General features: G+C 47.9%; 1 protein-coding gene across 5 annotated transcripts in view; it reads left to right on the top strand.

Moving 5' to 3' along the window:
• The window catches only part of Ext2 (exostosin glycosyltransferase 2), a 133197-nt gene that overhangs the window by 12749 nt on the left and 103055 nt on the right, over positions 1-17393 (top strand). For all 5 annotated transcript variants that reach the window (NM_001107751.2, NM_001399506.1, XM_087651911.1 and 2 more), the window contains 3 exon segments: positions 5546-5662; positions 14873-15068; positions 17176-17315. In NM_001107751.2, the coding sequence (NP_001101221.1) occupies positions 5546-5662; positions 14873-15068; positions 17176-17315 (453 nt within the window).

Here is a 17393-nt window from a genome sequence, read left to right as displayed (position 1 = left end):
TGTTAGGGCCGACTCCCTTCCCCCTCACTTGCATTTCTTGTCCAGGAATCCTAAAAGTCCCTCCTCTGTCTCCCTGCTTCAGCCATTGGCCGTTGGCAATTTATTTCCCAATCAGAACCAACTGGGGGCGGGCTTCTTTAGCCTGTGTGTGGAATTCTGTGAACAGGTTTTTGGGTAGCATAATTAGCTATGAGAACACAGCCACTTCAGGCGGATGTGTAAAGGCACTGGAGCCTGTGCCAGCGTGCCGGCATTTCCTGTTCCTTCTCTCCCGTTTTCCTCACCTGAACTTCTCCCCCACTCCTCCCTCCCTTGTTTCGTTCTCCCTGGTAAAGCCCACCCAACATGCAGAGTGGGGAAAGCTGGCCACTGGTCATGCCCCTGACCCCAAGCCGCTCATTCCTGCCCTCTCATGCATCTGCTTACTCATTTTAGCTGCTGACTCCCGGAAAGTTCCAGAATGAGGTGCTGGGCATGCTACTTAGTTTAGTGTTTGGCTGACAGTGTTGAGGAAAGCAGAAAGTTTGGCTCCAGCTCAGGACAGTGTTCAGGTTACAGGAGTGTTATAAGTGTGTGAGCAGATTCATTTTTTCCACAGTCTTGTTAGATAATGCTGAACTTTGAATCAGCGTTACTAACAGAGGTCACATCCCGAGACCAGCTGTGTTCAGCTCGTCAGAGGCTAATGTTATCACCTGTGGAAATGTACAGTGTCATGTGTCTGCCCAGATGGCTAGTCTGACCCTTCTGTGTTACTAGTGGCTATCGTAAGTCAGTTTTGAGTTTCAGTCTGGTAATAGGATGATTATTAGAAGACACATGAGAGGTCCATGGACGTCAGAGCTGTGTGTCTACACAGGGATGGAGAGCTCTGTGGCCAACAGAGGGCAGTGTGACCACACACATCTGCAGCAGCTCTTAGCCCAGGTGATCCCTGACTGGCCTGCTCACCGAGCTGCTTTTATAGACACCTAGACAAAAGCAGAGATTTATAAGGTATATGGGCAAAGGGAGAATCATCAAATTCCAACGTTGTAGAACTGAAAAAATAACATTAAGGGCATGATGGCTCCCACTGGCTTTAAAATGAAACAGGTTACGTGTATGTGGACCCAGGACTCCAGTGAGGCCAAACAGTTGCCGATGTTCTCCTGAGGAGGGAGATGCTTCTGAGAACAGACAAGGTCAGGAAAGAGCGGGTGGGGTGCAGGGTCTACCCCTCCCGTTGGTGTGTGCTTTCAGAAGGCTTTCTGTATTTGGGTGTGCTTTCTGTTTGCTCTGTTTGGGATATTTCACTTAAAAAATTCATAGTTTCATTGTGTAGACCCACCTGGCTAGGAACTCACTATGTGAACCAAGCTGACCTTGAATTCACAAGATCCAGCGTCTGCCTGTCTCCTGAGTGTAGAAGTGTGGGGTGGCAGATGTGTGTCACCATGCCTGACAGGACACTTCACTTTTGCCAGGATCTTGCTGTATACTCTGTGAAAGACTTTTTTTTTTAACCTTTAATGAAGCATTAAATGTGGGAAGGTGCCAAGCGGGGTGGGGGTAGGGAGAGCGTTGGAGTTCTTGGTAGTTAGGTGGTGGAACCAGAAGGTGAAACTGTTGGGATAGGCACGTAGTTGATCTATGCCTTGTCCATGTCACTGGTGGACATGCCTATGGTGGAGTCATAGGTTTGTTTTTCGAGGCTTTATCCCTTGCTTGTGTGTTTGGAGAAGCATAGGATAGGGTCAGCTGGAGCCGGGTGTCTGATGTGCTGGAATCAGGAGGTGTGCTAGGTCAGATCCCTGAAGTCTGACTCCTGGATGTGCATGCTTATAGAGGAATGCAAGGATCTGCACCTTCTGTGTGCTAAGTCCTTGCTCTGCCACTGAGCTACAGTCCAAAGTCCAAGTGTATCTTTCATGCAGCGTAAATGTGTTTCTGTTTTTCTTCCAATTTTTAGGAACAGTATATGTAACACATAGGTACTGTGCACAAGAGTTGAAATGAGCGCAAGTGTGTAACGAGTCAAACTAAACAGCTTGTTCTTTTGATTTCATGAGAGGGAGAGAGAAGGAGAGGGAGAGGGAGAGGAGAGATCCTCGCTGTTAGAAGAGGTCTGAGTTTCATTCCCTATTTCTGAGGTGAACACCCCGACGGGAGCAGCTTTAGGGGAGATAGTGTTTATTTAGCTTGCAGTCCGTCACTGGAGGGATATCAGGAGGAGTAGGAAGCAGCTATTCACATCCACAGTGGAGAGCAGAGAGAGAGAGATGTGCGTGATTTCGCCTCTTGCTTGCTCTCTTGTACAGTCCACACCCAGACCCTGCTTGGAGGCTGGGTCTTCCCATAATTAATAGCATAATTAAGCTAACCTCTCTCCTCTCCCCGAGAGGCATCACAGGCTAACCTAATCTAGAAAAGTCCTTACTAAAAGTCCTTTCCTAGGTGAGTCTATATTGTGCCAAGTTAACAATTAAAACTGTCACAACTATAGTCCCCCCCTCCCCCACATGCACCTTAAGTTTAACTTTAGTGAGAGCATTTTAGACTTCTTTAATGCTCACCTGATACTGATTTTCTCAGACATGATTTGGAATATTACTACCTTGAATTTTCATTAGCTTTTCTTTGACTGTGTCTTGTACATATTTCTGCATTGGTGTGGGTGTGTAGTCATTGATTTGAACTTGCTGGGGAAACTTGAACCCTATTCAGGAGAAGAGGGGGTTGGCACAGTGAGTTCCTTACCCCCCACCATCAGACTTACTGGCACCAACTCCAGGCAGTCTTGGTCCAGCTGGTGCTTCCCAATTATCTAGAAGCGAATCCCAGACCTTATATCATTCCATATGCAGACACTCCTGTGTGGATCTCTGCATTAACTGTAATGATTATCACACCTAAAACATCAACAGCACCTAGGAAACGATTGCTTTAAAGTGTGTATGTGTGCCTGGATGTGTTCGTGTGCACTTCATGTGAGCAGGTGCCCTTGGAGACCAGAGGCACTTCTCCTGGAAGTGGAGGCAGTTACAGACAGTTGTGTGTGTCGGGACCTGAACCCCGCCTACTGTGAGGACAGTGAGAACTCCTAACTGCCTGCCATCTCTCCGGACATAGAGTAGGTGTTGTTTTGAGATACCTTCTCTCTGCAGTCCAGATGAGCCTGAAACACACAATCTGCAACCTCAGCTTTCTGAGCTGAGATCATAGGTGTGCACCACCAAGCTCTGTTCAACAATACTTCTTATTTATTTATTTAGAGACGGAGTCTCGTTTTGGAGACCAGGCTGGTCTTGAACTCAGAGATCTGCCAGGCTGCCTCCCAAGTGCTGGGATTAAAGGTGTGGGATTAAAGGCTCAGCATTGGCGACAGGGGAACTGTTCTAGAATCAGGAAGCCCTGGCTAGCACCGTGCTGGAGACCTTCTTGATTGGCCCTTTGGCCGGCCATCAGCAGGATCATCAACTCAGGGTTCCTGGCAAGTTTTCCATTCCATCTCTTCTGGAACTGAGCTCCAGTTTGGGGATCGGTGGTAGGAAAACAGAATGTCCTGCTCAGAAATCCACTCTGCAGGCAATGTGAAACATGTGTCTGAGAAGAGGCGCTGGCACTCTGCACTGCAGTACCATGGGAAGCTCGCTCTGCTGAAGAAGCTGAGGCTTACAGTGCAGGCGCCTCGGAGCAGGCCTCGCCAGGGGCCAGTATGACACACTATCAGGCTCCTTTCTGAGATCACAAGGATGGCCTGTGTATGTTTGCGTGGGTATGGGTGTGTGACACAGGCTGGCTTCGGACATGCTTCCCTGCCTCCCCCACAATATAATACTGTGTTTGGGGCCACAAGGACATAACGGACAACAGTGAATGTTGATGTGAGAAAGGAAACTCTCCACATCCCCCTTCCCTGTGGGGCTGAGGGTAATAGCCTTTCACCCACAGAACCGGCTCAGCTGTGTTGCCTGGTGCCTGTCTACGATGTGCCTGTCTGCTTCTCTGTACAGTGGCCCTGAGCCTCACGGCCACAGAGCCGCCCAAGACCATGTTGGACGGATTCAGTGTTGCATGTTAGTCAGGAAACGGCAGAGCGTGTGCTGGTACTGAGGATCTTAGAAGTAGACAGGCAGCTGGAGAGGTTCTGAGCCTGCTCCTTACCCACTTGCCTGTTCTCGGTTTCAGAGTGCTTAAGCAAACAGTGAGATTTTCAGGGGTGGTTTAAAATCTCTAAACCTAAAACTGGCTACACTGGAGTGTAAGTTGTCATCAGGGTGTGGAGAGGGTTGGTAGTGATCAACATTGAAACAATAATGCGGTTTCTCAGTTCAGACATTTTGCTTACTCAGACTCTGAGGTGTGTGCAGCTAGTAAAATCACCCCAGAAAGTGCTTTCGATGGGTTGGGGCCCTGGGACAGAAGAATAGCTAAAGGTGGTTGTGACCCACACCTGCTTCCTTTGTCTGATGAAGTGTCATCGTCATAGTTGCTGGATCCAGTTAAAACATGTGGTAGGTGTTTTCTAATTAAGGAGAAAGAATGCTGGAGCCCACAAACTCCAAGAGAGGTTCTGCGGGTGCAGCTGGGGAATGGATTAATAAGACCCAGGCTGGGCCGGGCAGTGGGAGCTGGTGGAGGCTGTGCGAGGGACACAGCTCGAGGATGGCGGAGGGCGAGCTGCTTGGGCTAGGCCTGGAGAGTCTGGGCTGACGTAGTGTGACATGTTATACCTGCTGGCCCAGTCTGCTTTCCGTGTCTGTAGTTTGTGGGGTTCCAGGAGAGTGAGGAATGACTGCCTAGTCTTCCTCTAGACCTGCTCTTACTCCTGTTGCGCACCACAGCAGTGGGTGTGTTGAGAATGAAGTATGGAGGCTGGAGAGAGGATTCAGTGTTTTAGAGTACTAGCTGCTCTTCCAGAGGATCTGCGTTTGATTCCTTGCATCCTCATGGCTGCTCACAACCATCTATAACTCTAATTCCAGGCAATCGAATGCCCTCTTCTGGCCTCTGTAGGTACTGCACACAAGTGGTGTGTGGACATACATGCAGGCAAAACATAGCACATAAAAATAATAAAAGTTTTAAAAAGGATACAGTTTGCTTTCAGGGAGTCAAGTGGAGTCTGAAGGATGTAACACAGAAACTGACAAGGTAGATCAGTGAGTAAGGGGGCTTGCCACCCAGCCTGATGACCTGAGCTCTATCACCGGGACCCACATAGTGAATGGAGAGAACCAAATCTCACAACTCGTTCTCTGACTCTACACATGTGCTACAGCTCAGACACGCGCACGCGCGCGCGCACACACACACACACACACACACACACACGCTGGGAAGTAAGGAAAGATCGTAGGCAGTGGAGGAAGGCTGGTTGTTTGATGGAAGCAGCTAAGCCTGGGCAGTGTGCTGGAAGTTAGGGTTGTATAGTGTTTCTTAAGCACAGGGGCTCCCACATTATCTGCTGTATTTATTGAGACGCAGCCATTGCCATTCCTTCCCCTGGCACTTTTCATGACGACCTTTCTTTCTCAGTGTTTAACCAAGTCTTTTCCTACAGGGCACTGCTGGCTGGTGGCGGCTTTTCTACCTGGACTTACCGGCAGGGCTACGATGTCAGCATTCCTGTTTTCAGCCCACTGTCAGCCGAAGTGGCTCTCCCAGAGAAAGCACCAGGGTAAGGTTGCTCAGCATGACCAGTGTGCAGTTACAGAGTGTGGGTGCTGGCGACACTCAGTGTGGGGTACCCCAGCAAGCCAGGCGTCTACTCTGGATGCTGGCCTGCTCCACCCATCTTGCCTTTCTTATGGCTCTCGGTATTTTAGGGAGCTCCAGGGCTGTCTACTAATTTCACAAAATAGAAATTTGTAGTATCTTGGACCCCTCAATCTCTGCCTTAGACAGCAAATTAGCAAGTCTGTGCATGTCAGAAGTATGCCTTGGATCTGTCTGCTCCCTCTCCTTTGGGTCTGCCTGCATTGGCCCACTGCCATCTTTGGGTGCTAAGTGATATCCTGTTTTGTGTCCCTGATTCTAGTATTCCTGCCGTCTAGCTTGTCCCTGCCTTTCCAATGCCTTCTAGATAAAACTGTACTCCCCTGCATGTCTGTCAAAGTTGTCTGAGGTCTGACCACTGTCTCCCTGTGAGTCTGCTCTCCAGAGACTTTTCCCTTCAGTTTTGAAAATAGGCTTTGCTCTCCCTATTTTTCTATAAACTTACTCTTCATCTCTTAGAAGTGTGTGTGTGTGTGTGTGTGTGTGTGTGTGTGTGTGTGTGTGTGTGTATGTGTGTATGTGTTTGAATGTTTTGTGAGTGGACTTGTATGGGTTGTGTATGTGCATGTGTGTTGTGTGTGTGTATTCGTGGTGGATGAGTGTGTTTGTGTGTATGTGAGTGAATGTATATAGTCAAAAGTGGCCCTCTGTGCTCGGTTGCTCTCCAGTTTTTGTTTTTCTGAGACAGAACCAGAAGCTCACTGACATAGCTGTGCTGTCTAACCAATGAACTTCAGAGATTCGCTTGTCTGGACCCCTCAGTCCCTCTGATCTCCTCACCCACAGACTGGGCCCTAGACATATGCTGTTGTGCCTGGCTTTCTACCGTGTCTCTGGGGATCTGCACCAGGTCCTCAGGCTTGTGTTGCAGGCATTTTACCAACCAAGCCAGGCGACACTGGTGCAGTGGCACCTTGACTCATGGGAAGCCTGTCCTCTTTGGTCTTTGGAATTTGTCGATGCGATGGGGCATGGACCAGGTCTGCTCTTTAACCACAGAAGTGGGTTTGACACCTCGTCAGCTCATGTTTTCAACTGTGGAGTAAGGAGAAAGGTCTGCTTGCATGGATGTGGTGGGCCTTCTGTCTAACCCTTTCTTTGCTGGAGACTGTTTAGAAGTAGTTTCATGGTGGGAGCTAGTGAGTTGGTGATTGGAATCCTTTACTTGCACAAGACACGGCCAGATGGGTACTTCTCTCCTCATTGGCTGCTTCCTTATATGTCTGCACCACGTTTGATTCACCTGGTCATCAGTCGGTTGTGATTAGTTCTAATGTTTAGCTGTGTGAACGTATGGCCATGGACTTTCCAATGCAGACTTTTGAGGAAGCCTGCATTTTGTGGGTCCCCTGGTTTTATAGTGAGAGTGGCATTGCTGGGCCGTGTGGCAATTCTCTTGTAACTCACAGAGGAAACACTGGAGCAGAGTTCCCAAAGGCTACGGCACTGCACGCCAGCCCTGTCTAAGGTCTCCAATCCTCCCGGTCTCTGCAGCTCTGCCATTGTCTGTGCTTTTGATTCAGGCCTCCCCAGGGGATGTGGTGGGCCCTGTCTCACTGCGGCTGCACTTTGTGCTGCCCTAGTGACTGGGCTGCTGTATGTCTCTTCTTATGCTTATGGGCATTTGTGTGACTTCTTTGGAAAAGTGCCTGCTCATATTATTCGCTCATTTGAAATTGAATTTTGTCCTCTTATTGCAGAATTGTAAGAGGTTTTACATAGTCCAGGCATGGCTGCCTTGATGAGTGTGCGATTCGCAAATATTCTGTCCTGTTCTGTAGACTGCTTATTACTTTCGTGATAGTGAGTGACCTTTGAGGTACAAAAGGTTCTACTTTTCCCTTCCTCTCCCTTTTTGTCTGTCTGTCTGTCTTGCTCTCTGTGTTCCTTTCTGTCTGTCTCCTTCTCACTATCAGGAGTTAGGCATGACATTTGTACTTGTGTTTGGAGGCCTGAGGCTGAACTCAGATGTCTTCTCACTTGTTCTCCTTATGCTTGCAAACCTTGTTTGAGACAGGGTCTCACTGAGTCTGGAGTTACTAGTTCATGGAGTCCGGCTGGCCAGGGAGCTCTGGAATCCCCTTGCCCGTCTGTCTCCTCAGCACCAGGGTTGAAGGCACATGCCACCACACAGCTTTTTCACATGAGTGAGGACTGGGTATTGAACCCAGGTCCTCGTGCTTTTACAGCAAACTCTTTCCTCTGAATCTCTCACAGGCCCCCATTTATCAGAGTTTCACTTAGGTTATTGTACTTTTGGTGTAAATATCAATTAAAAAGAGAAACCATGACTGTATCAAGGTTCTAGAAGATTTGCAGATGTTTCTTTAAGAGTTTCTGTGGTTTTAGGTTTGTGATGTGTTTGGAGTGTGCTGTGTGAGGTAAGGTGCAGAGCCATTCTCCTGCGTGTGCATGTGTGTGTGCGTGTCCAGTGCTCTCAGCACCATGCATGTACTGAGATTCACCTGGCCATAGAAGGCCTCATTAGATGGTCTGCTCTCGTCCGTGAGTCAGTCCTGAAGAAGCACCTCGCTCACTTGGCTACTGGAGCTTTGTACTAGATTTTGACGTAGGTAAACTGAGTTTTCCAACTTTGTGACTTCTTTTTTAAACTCAAAAACCTTTACATTTTAGTTATTTTTTGATACACCACAATATAGTTTTAAAACATTGACTCTGGAGAGATGGTTCGCTGGTGAAAATTATGTTCTGTTCTTTCAGAGGATACAAGTTCACTTCCCAGCACTTACTTTGGGCAGCTCACTGTCACTCCAGCCTGTCACTCCAACTCCAGGAGTCTGACACCATCTTCTGGCCTCCATGGGCACTGCACTCATGCACATATATCACTGTCCTATACACATAATTTAAAAAAAAACTATTTTAAAAGACCAATCTAAACTGTGGTTGCTTATATATCTGTAAAACCTAATTGTTTTTGCAAGTTAAGTACTACCAATTGACCAAACTAATAGCATTTCTATCTCTGTAATTTAGCATGATAGAAGACAGGTTTTCTTTGATGCGTATTCTGTCCTTTCAGCTGGACATGGACTTATCCAGGGATCAGTGAGTTTGGCAAGCCAGTAGGGTTGCATGTTGAGTGATAATGGGCCCCACTTTAGTGTGCTTTTTGTTTGAACCACCAGGAAGCTTTTCTTCACAGAGTGTGTCTGTATTCATTTCATACGAACGCATGATTCCTAGTTTCCCCAACACTTAGGGAAATTTCCAAGCAGGTAGTAAAGATTAAAAATCCCCCCACTGGGGATTTAGCTCAGTGGTAGAGTGCTTGCCTAGCAAGCACAAGGCCCTGGGTTCAATCCCCAGCTCCAAAAAAAAAAAATAAAATAAAATCCCCCCACTGTACCTGTTGATGTCGCTTTGCCTGGCACCCGCACAGCTCTGGGGCTGGTCCACAGCCCTCATTATTGTCTGCTGCTCTGAGTACCTACCGCAGACTGAGTGATTTGTAAAGCATAAAGGCTTTTCATTTCTTCTTTTATTTAAGAGCTGTGGTGTCAGGACAAGCAGCTGTGTTTGGCAAGGCCTTGTCAGCGCATCTGTGTACCTGGGCATCACACAGTTAGACTGCCTCTCCTATCTGGGCCTCTTCCTCTTCCTCTTCTCTTTTAGAGTTGCAGACCCACTGGGTTAGGGCCCCACCCTGATGGCCTCATTTAACTGTAAGCTCCTTCCTGGGGTCTCACCTCCATAGACTGCAGTTGAACAATGTCTCCACCTTCTTCACGCTTCATAGAGAGAGTTAGATTTCATCATGAGTCAGGCGGTGGTGGCTTTAACCCCAGCACTCAGGAGGCTGAAGCAGGCAGATCTCTATGAGTTAGTGGCCAGCCTGGTCTAAAGTGAGTTTTAGGGCATCCAGGGATACACAGAGAAACCCTGTCAACGAAAATAAAAACAAAAACAAACAAAAAATCAGCATAAATATTATTAGGAGTGTTTAACCATGCAGGTATTAAATTTTTAAATTAATGTCTGTCATTAAATATGAAAAAATAAAATTATTTCTATACTATTTATTATCAAAATGAAAATATCAAAGAAATTATTTTCCTTTTTTTTTTTAACAGGGTTTGGGATTGAACCCAAGGCCTTTTGCGTATCAGACAAGTTCTACATATTCATGGACCTTGCTTTTTTGAGAGAGTTTCACTATGTAGTCCAGGCTGGCCTCAACTTTATAATCTTTCTTTTTGACCTGCTAGGATTATAGGTGTGGGCCTCTATGCATACTTTACAGATAATTCTTTTAAGAGAGGCTGGAATTCACTTTACAGACCAGGCTGGCCTTGAACTTGTGACAGTTCTCCCAACTCTGCCTTCCATGTGCTAGGATTACAGGCATGTGCTAAAATCTCCAACTCTTCACAAACAATTCTCATGGAGAATTCAGAGGCTAGGGTTGCTTCGGCACCCTGTTCCAAGGCTGGATCTGTTTACATTCCGAATGGGTGGTCCTGTAGGGCAAGCAAGTTTTTGTCATGTACCCAGGATCTTCAGTTTGGCATGTTAGTGTAGCATGGGATAGGCTGGCCCTGCCTGGCACAGGCAGTCTTGTTTATATGTTTTGGGCACAGTGAACCTCTCTTACCAGTTCTGTGGGTGATGGGAACCATCCCCAATCCAAGTTCCCAGACACCAGTCAAGAAGCCAAACTAACAAAACTTCCACAGGACAGCAGCAGGCCTGCCATGCTAACTCATCTGCACAGGATCCCACTACCACAAGGAGAAAATGACCCCAAACATCCTCAGGGCTGTGGCTGAGAAATGAGAGACACTGGGCCAAGCTGTGAGCCTGTGAGGACTAGTCTGGAAGACTAGTCTGCTGTGTGAGCCTGTGAGGACTAGTCTGTGAGGACTAGTCTGCTGTGTGAGCCTGTGAGGACTAGTCTGTGAGGACTAGTCTGCTGTGTGAGCCTGTGAGGACTAGTCTGTGAGGACTAGTCTGCTGTGTGAGCCTGTGAGGACTAGTCTGTGAGGACTAGTGTGCTGTGTGAGCCTGTGAGGACTAGTCTGTGAGGACTAGTGTGCTGTGTGAGCCTGTGAGGACTAGTCTGTGAGGACTAGTGTGCTGTGTGAGCCTTTGAGGACTAGTCTGTGAGGACTAGTGTGCTGTGTGAGCCTGTGAGGACTAGTCTGTGAGGACTAGTGTGCTGTGTGAGCCTGTGAGGACTAGTCTGCTGTGTGAGCCTATGAGGACTAGTCTGTGAGGACTAGTGTGCTGTGTGAGCCTGTGAGGACTAGTCTGGAAGACTAGTCTGCTGTGTGAGCCTGTGAGGACTAGTCTGTGAGGACTAGTGTGCTGTGTGAGCCTGTGAGGACTAGTCTGTGAGGACTAGTGTGCTGTGTGAGCCTGTGAGGACTAGTCTGCTGTGTGAGCCTGTGAGGACTAGTCTGTGAGGACTAGTCTGCTGTGTGAGCCTGTGAGGACTAGTCTGGAAGACTAGTCTGCTGTGTGAGCCTGTGAGGACTAGTCTGTGAGGACTAGTCTGCTGTGTGAGCCTGTGAGGACTAGTCTGTGAAGACTAGTCTGCTGTGTGAGCCTGTGAGGACTAGTCTGTGAGGACTAGTGTGCTGTGTGAGCCTGTGAGGACTAGTCTGTGAGGACTAGTGTGCTGTGTGAGCCTGTGAGGACTAGTCTGTGAGGACTAGTGTGCTGTGTGAGCCTTTGAGGACTAGTCTGTGAGGACTAGTGTGCTGTGTGAGCCTGTGAGGACTAGTCTGTGAGGACTAGTCTGCTGTGTGCCCTTTCCTTAACTCACTGTGATCCTCCCCGTGTCTTCATCCAGCTGCTGTCCTGGTGGCTCAGGACTCCATCGCTCACTCTAGATTTAACCCAGGGATGGAAACACTGAAGCCCAGAGATGGGCCAGCACTGAAATGCCAGAGACCACTTTAAGATGATTAATTTTAGAGATTTAAACTGTCATTAGATATGGTATTTTCTAGTAATTTGACCTTTTTGATTTTTATGTATGACTACATGGGATTTGGGCTCACTGGACAAGGCCTTTTCCCCCCTGGCTACCTCAGAGCTGCCTTACAGTGCAATGTTGCTTTTATAAAGGGCACCCTTCTTCAGCCCTCCAAAGACTAAAAGTGAAGACAGTCTTTGGCCTCATCATCCTCTTCCCTGGGGAAGGCAGGGAGGATGCCCTGGCCGCAGCATGCTGAGGTCCTGCCCTCTGTGAGAGGTGTTTCTCAGGGAATTCCCACGTCTCCTGGGGGCTGTCCAGCAGAGCAACTCTGTTTTCGTTTTTATTTTAAAGCTCTCCCAGTGCTTCTTCAATGGGAAACTGAGACTTGTTGCTATTGATAGCTGCTTCTCACAACCATGTGGAACAAGCTGGAATTCTTGTCATTTTCCTTCCAAAAGGAGCTAAATCAGGACTTTACAGCCCTTGTTTTTGAGGGAGACATTGCGTTCTCAGCATGATTTGACTTTTACTGAGATCAGTGGAGCTGAGGGGAAACATGATAGTCACAGCTAACTTTAGTCCTCAGAAGGAAAACAAGTCTACCTGAAATTTTTACATAGTTAAACTAAAGTGGGCATAGTCCCTGTGGGTCACAGAGAGGCCGAGCACAGGCAGGGGAACCTGTTTAGAGTCCTGCACACATCTACATATTTGTACTGGGCAGGGTTGTGGGCATTGAGTAACCTGGAGTAATTAATTATGCTAGACTGGCTGGCCGGCAAGCTGCAGAGATCCTCCTGTCTTCACATCCACAGCTCCAGTAGCACAGGCGTGTTCTGTAGGCATGTAGTCCCCACTAGTGATGCTGGGGATTAACCAAGGCCCCAAGGCCTTTGTGGAGAGCACTTTACTGCCTGAGCCCCCTACGCTCCAGCCCTAGGTTTATAGATTTTTGAGAGAAGGTTCTAACTATGTAGTTCAGGCTGCCCTTGAACAGGCCACCCATCTCCCTCAGCTCCTCTGTGTTGGGATTACTGGTGTGTACTACCACACTTGGCTCTGTCTCCGTCCAGCACTGCAGGGCCGTTCTGGTCTGGCCTTCCATAGTTGTAGCTCCCTTCTGGCTCCCATGATCCTCTGTATCTAATCATTTTGATTCTCTGTTCTGTATGCCTTCCCTTACCGACGTGAATTTTGAGCCCAAAGTGTTGTGCTTTGGGAGGGTGATCTCAGTTGCAGTGAATGTTCATTGGCTGTGGGTATGTGTAAGGCTCTCTGCAGTTAGAAAAGACACAGTCAGTACTGTGTGGACTTTATTAGCCTGTGTGCAAAACACACAATTTTTCCTGACTTATACCAGTTTGAACAGGATGCATGTGGCACTGCATTGCTTTTCAGGGTAAGCAGGGGTGGGGGTGTCCATTTTCTCAGAACCTACTTTATATGTATTTTCTCATCAGTGGTGATCTCCTGGCCACAGAGCCCCTCCCTGTATCCTGCCTGCTCTGTACTTCTGTACTGTAGGTGGCTAACCTAGGGAAGCGCTCGCCATCCATTCTCCCACATCCCTTTGATAGTAGCCTTATCGACTCTCTAGACTTGTTTACTTGGGGGAAGGGGTTAGCTTTTGGTTCCAGGGGCTTCAGTCCATGCTTGGTCCACTTCCTTTGGGACCTCTGCTGAAGCAGGACACCATGAGGCTGTGACTGTGGTAGAACAAAGCTGCTATCGCAGAGCGGCCAGGAAAGCTGAGAACGAGGAAGTGCCAGTGACAGAACACATACTTCAAGCACTCCCCAGCCACACGCATCATCCAGTGAAACCCTCTCCTAACATTTCTACGACCTCCCAGGAACCGATCAAATTACTAAGTGCTTTATGTTTATTTGTATGCGCGCATGTCCGTGTGTGTGCACATGCATGTGTGTGTGTGCACATGCGTGTGTGTGTGCACATGCATGTGTGTGTGTGCACATGTGTGTGTGTGTGCAGGTGCGCGGGCGCGCGCGCGCGTGTGTGTGTGTGTGTGTGTGTGTGTGTGTGTGTGCAGGTGCGCGAGTGCGTGTGCCACAGTGCACATGTGGCAATAAGAGGATACTTAATGAGAGTTAGTTCTCTGGTTCCAGGGGTTCAGCCCAGGTCATTGGGCTTGGTAGCAAACACCTTTACCCGATAAGTAACTCACTATATAATTCATGAATTGTAAATCCACACATGAACTAATCTGCTTATGAGCTTGAAGGCCAATGATCAGTCACCTCCTGCCTCAGCCTCCTGAGTATCTGGGATATGTAACGTGTGTCACACGCTCACATTTCTGTGTCTTTGGAGACCTGCAAAGGCCTGGACCTTTGGTGTCTTTCTTCATCCTGGTTTCTCTCTGCATCCTTCCTCCCTAAATGTGGAGATAGGTTTTGTGGGGAGAAAGGGGAGGTTTCTGTCTTATTGTTTGCTTGTTTTCCATTTCTGGTTTTTAGCTTCCTCTCCAACCCTTGTGGCTTTGGGAATAAAGACTTGTTGGAGAGTCCCTACACAGCATAGGTGTGCTGTTGCTGCTGTTGTGTGACGTGCTGTGTGACACTGCCACACATCAAGGGGACTTCCTCTCCCTGTTTGAAGAGTGCACCTAGCCTTCAGTTTCTCCTCAGACCCCAGACTTAGGTTTAATAAAGGATAACTTTTCATTGTTCTGTCCAAGTTCAGCCTGCTTTCTCTCTGTGTGTGCATACCTGTGTTTACAGCACATGCTGTAGGCTTGGCATGCCGTGAGCTTTTCCCACAGTACTGAGACTGTTTCTGCTGGGCATGGTTACACATGGCTTTAATCCTAACACTGAGGAGGCAGAGGCAGGCAGATATCTGTGGTCAAGGTCACCTGGTTTACAGAGCAAGTTCCAGACCAGTCAGGACCACATAGAGAGACCCTGTCAAAACAAAAGGACAAAAAGAAAAAAGTAGAAAAAGAGAGCTTTTGCATAAATAACAATTTCTGTTATTTCATATTTCAGAATTGAAGTAAGCCATACCTTACTTTTATATAGTATACAATGTTTTAAATATCCAGTAGTATAACACGGTATAATACCTGTTGCTGGAAGTCCAGTGTTAAACTTTGTCTGACCTGACCAACTGACTGATCCCAAGTGACCTTTTTCTTCTCCCCTCTAGTTCCCGGCGATACTTCCTGCTGTCCTCTCAGATGGCCATCCACCCTGAGTACAGAGAGGAACTAGAAGCCCTCCAGGCCAAACACAGAGAGTCCGTGTTAGTCCTAGACAAATGCACCAATCTCTCAGAGGGTGTCCTTTCCGTCCGAAAGCGCTGCCACCAGCACCAGGTCTTTGATTACCCCCAAGTACTGCAGGTGAGTGCCACTCGAGATCTCACTAGCCCAGGGTGCACCGCTGCTGCGGAGTGACACTGACTCCAGTCCCAGGAGCCATGTCCCATAAGTGGCTGGGGTATTACCCCAGGGGAGAAGATGGGGCTCCTCACTGGAGGGGTAGACCACAGGGTACCTGAGTGGATGGTATGTTTATGTTGTATGGGGCTGCTTGGTCTGTAAAGGTTAAATATCCTTCAGATACTCACTGTACTTCAAAAATTCAAATCCTCTAGATTTCCAAGAAGCTGTAGAGGCCAAAGGCACAAATGTTTCTTGCTTTTACCTCGTATTGATGAGCTGGTACAGAGAAGTGACCTTCTGTAAGGTGGCCAGTTACCTCTCTAGACCACGACAGCCCACAGGAATGCTTGGCTTTCCCTGGGCAATACTGTTCTGATTGCTCTTGTTCTGAGGCATTTTGTCACCCAACAGCATGCTTCACTTAGACAAAGCCCTGGGGGACTGTTTATGGGCAGAATATTTGACATTCTAGGGCATGGTGCTAGGAAAGGAGAGTCATAGGCTTGCTCACTTAAATGTTTAAAATCAAGACAGGTTAGTTCAAGAAGAACTATCAAGGAGATGATGTAATTTTTATATATTTATGTTTTTACTAATTTTTCAAATCTCCAGAGAGCTGGCCCATCCTGAAATTGTTAAAATACCCTCTCAGTCTCCCTCTGGAGTTTCTGGCTGGTAGGGGTGGAGATGCAGCCGGTGTTTATAGTAACCTTTGTCTGGACAGGAAGAGCAATCTGCATGTGTCCACATCTGGCTGCAACTCCTCGGGCAGGCAAGCTGCCCAGCTGCAGCCCAGGCACCGCATGTCTCACCCCTCAGCGCTGGAGGCTGACTTTCTCCTGTTTTGTTTTGTTTTGTTTTTTCTGACCTTTCCCTTTTCTGACCTGTTACTTATTTTTAAATAAAATTTTTGTTAAGCCGTTTAGTGTGAACAGGTATGTACATATGTGTTGTTAAGCCGTTTAGTGTGAACAGGTATGTACATATGTGTTACAAGTATACATGCACACGGCACGGTGCAGTATGTGGAGGTCAAAGGACAATGTGCTGAGTCGCTTTGCTCCTTGTACCCGTGGGTGCCGGGGTCAGACTTAGGTCATCAGGAGGTGTCCTTATTGGCTGAGGCATCTTACCAGCCCCAGTGGTACAGTCACATGGCTCAGTAATCAGTTTTCAGATAGAATTTTCTTTTTTAAAATTACACTTACTTTGTGTTGGTGGAAAGGGAGAAACAGGATATTTAAAAACAAACAAACAAAAACAGTTTTACTATGTAGCCCAGGTTGTCTCTAAACTCACTATCCCCCTGCCTCATCTTCCCAACCACTTTGCCTGGCTTTTTCCTCCTGACTTTAAAGATGAAGTTGTGTTTTCATTTTTAATCTTTTCATTTCCCCCTGAAGAGACAGAAAGTGGGGAAACTGCGAGTAGGAGACATAGGGTCTCATTCTGGGGTACAGTGCCCATGGCACCTGTGCTTTCTCTGTACAGCTTCTGTTTTCCCAGCATTCCCCACATTGAGAGTAAGGTGAATGGGCAAGGAAGGTTGGTAGTGGTTTTGTTGTTCATTTTGAGACAGGGTTTCTCTGTGTAGCCCTGGCTGTCCTGGAACTCACTCTGTAGACCAGCCTGGCCTCGAACTCAGAGACCTATTAGCCTCTGGAATTAAAGTTCAGGGTCACCTCTGTCTGGCTAACTCAGAGGAGGGCAGAGATTTTAGACCTTCCTGCCCCATTGCAGGCTGGGCTGAAGTTGGCCTTGGGCAGTTTTGAGACCACAGGCCAAGCGTGTATACACAGTTCATTGGCACTAGTAGAAGCCAGTCTTCAGGATCTCCTGAGGAAGACTGATGCTGGCACTGAAGCCTGGTGGCACTGGGGTGGCACTGAAGAATTAAGGTGGGGAACTCTGCAGCCAGCTGAGTGTTTCCTGTTTCACAGGTAGGAGCTCTTCTGGCCATTCCTAGATACCTCGGCACTGCTTAGCTTTAACCCTTGGGAACGTCAGAATGTTCAAGGATCCAGCAGTCGCTCAGTAACTCTCCACCTCTCTTGTGTTGCTGCAGGAGGCTACTTTTTGTACGGTTCTTCGAGGAGCTCGGCTGGGCCAGGCAGTGCTGAGCGATGTCTTACAGGCTGGCTGTGTCCCAGTTGTCATTGCAGACTCTTACATTCTGCCTTTCTCTGAAGTTCTGGACTGGAAGAGGTAGGTATACTGTCTAGTGAATTGGAGCTGGTGGCTTGGCCAATATTGGAAAGAAAGGCCTCTCAGACCATTGTGATG

This window comes from Rattus norvegicus, chromosome 3 (assembly GCF_021556685.1).
Source record: "Rattus norvegicus strain SHRSP/BbbUtx chromosome 3, alternate assembly SHRSP_T2T, whole genome shotgun sequence".
In the NCBI taxonomy this organism is placed as follows: domain Eukaryota; kingdom Metazoa; phylum Chordata; class Mammalia; order Rodentia; family Muridae; genus Rattus; species Rattus norvegicus.
Note: the sequence above shows the minus strand (reverse complement) of the source record. Positions and strands in the feature narration are given on the sequence as shown.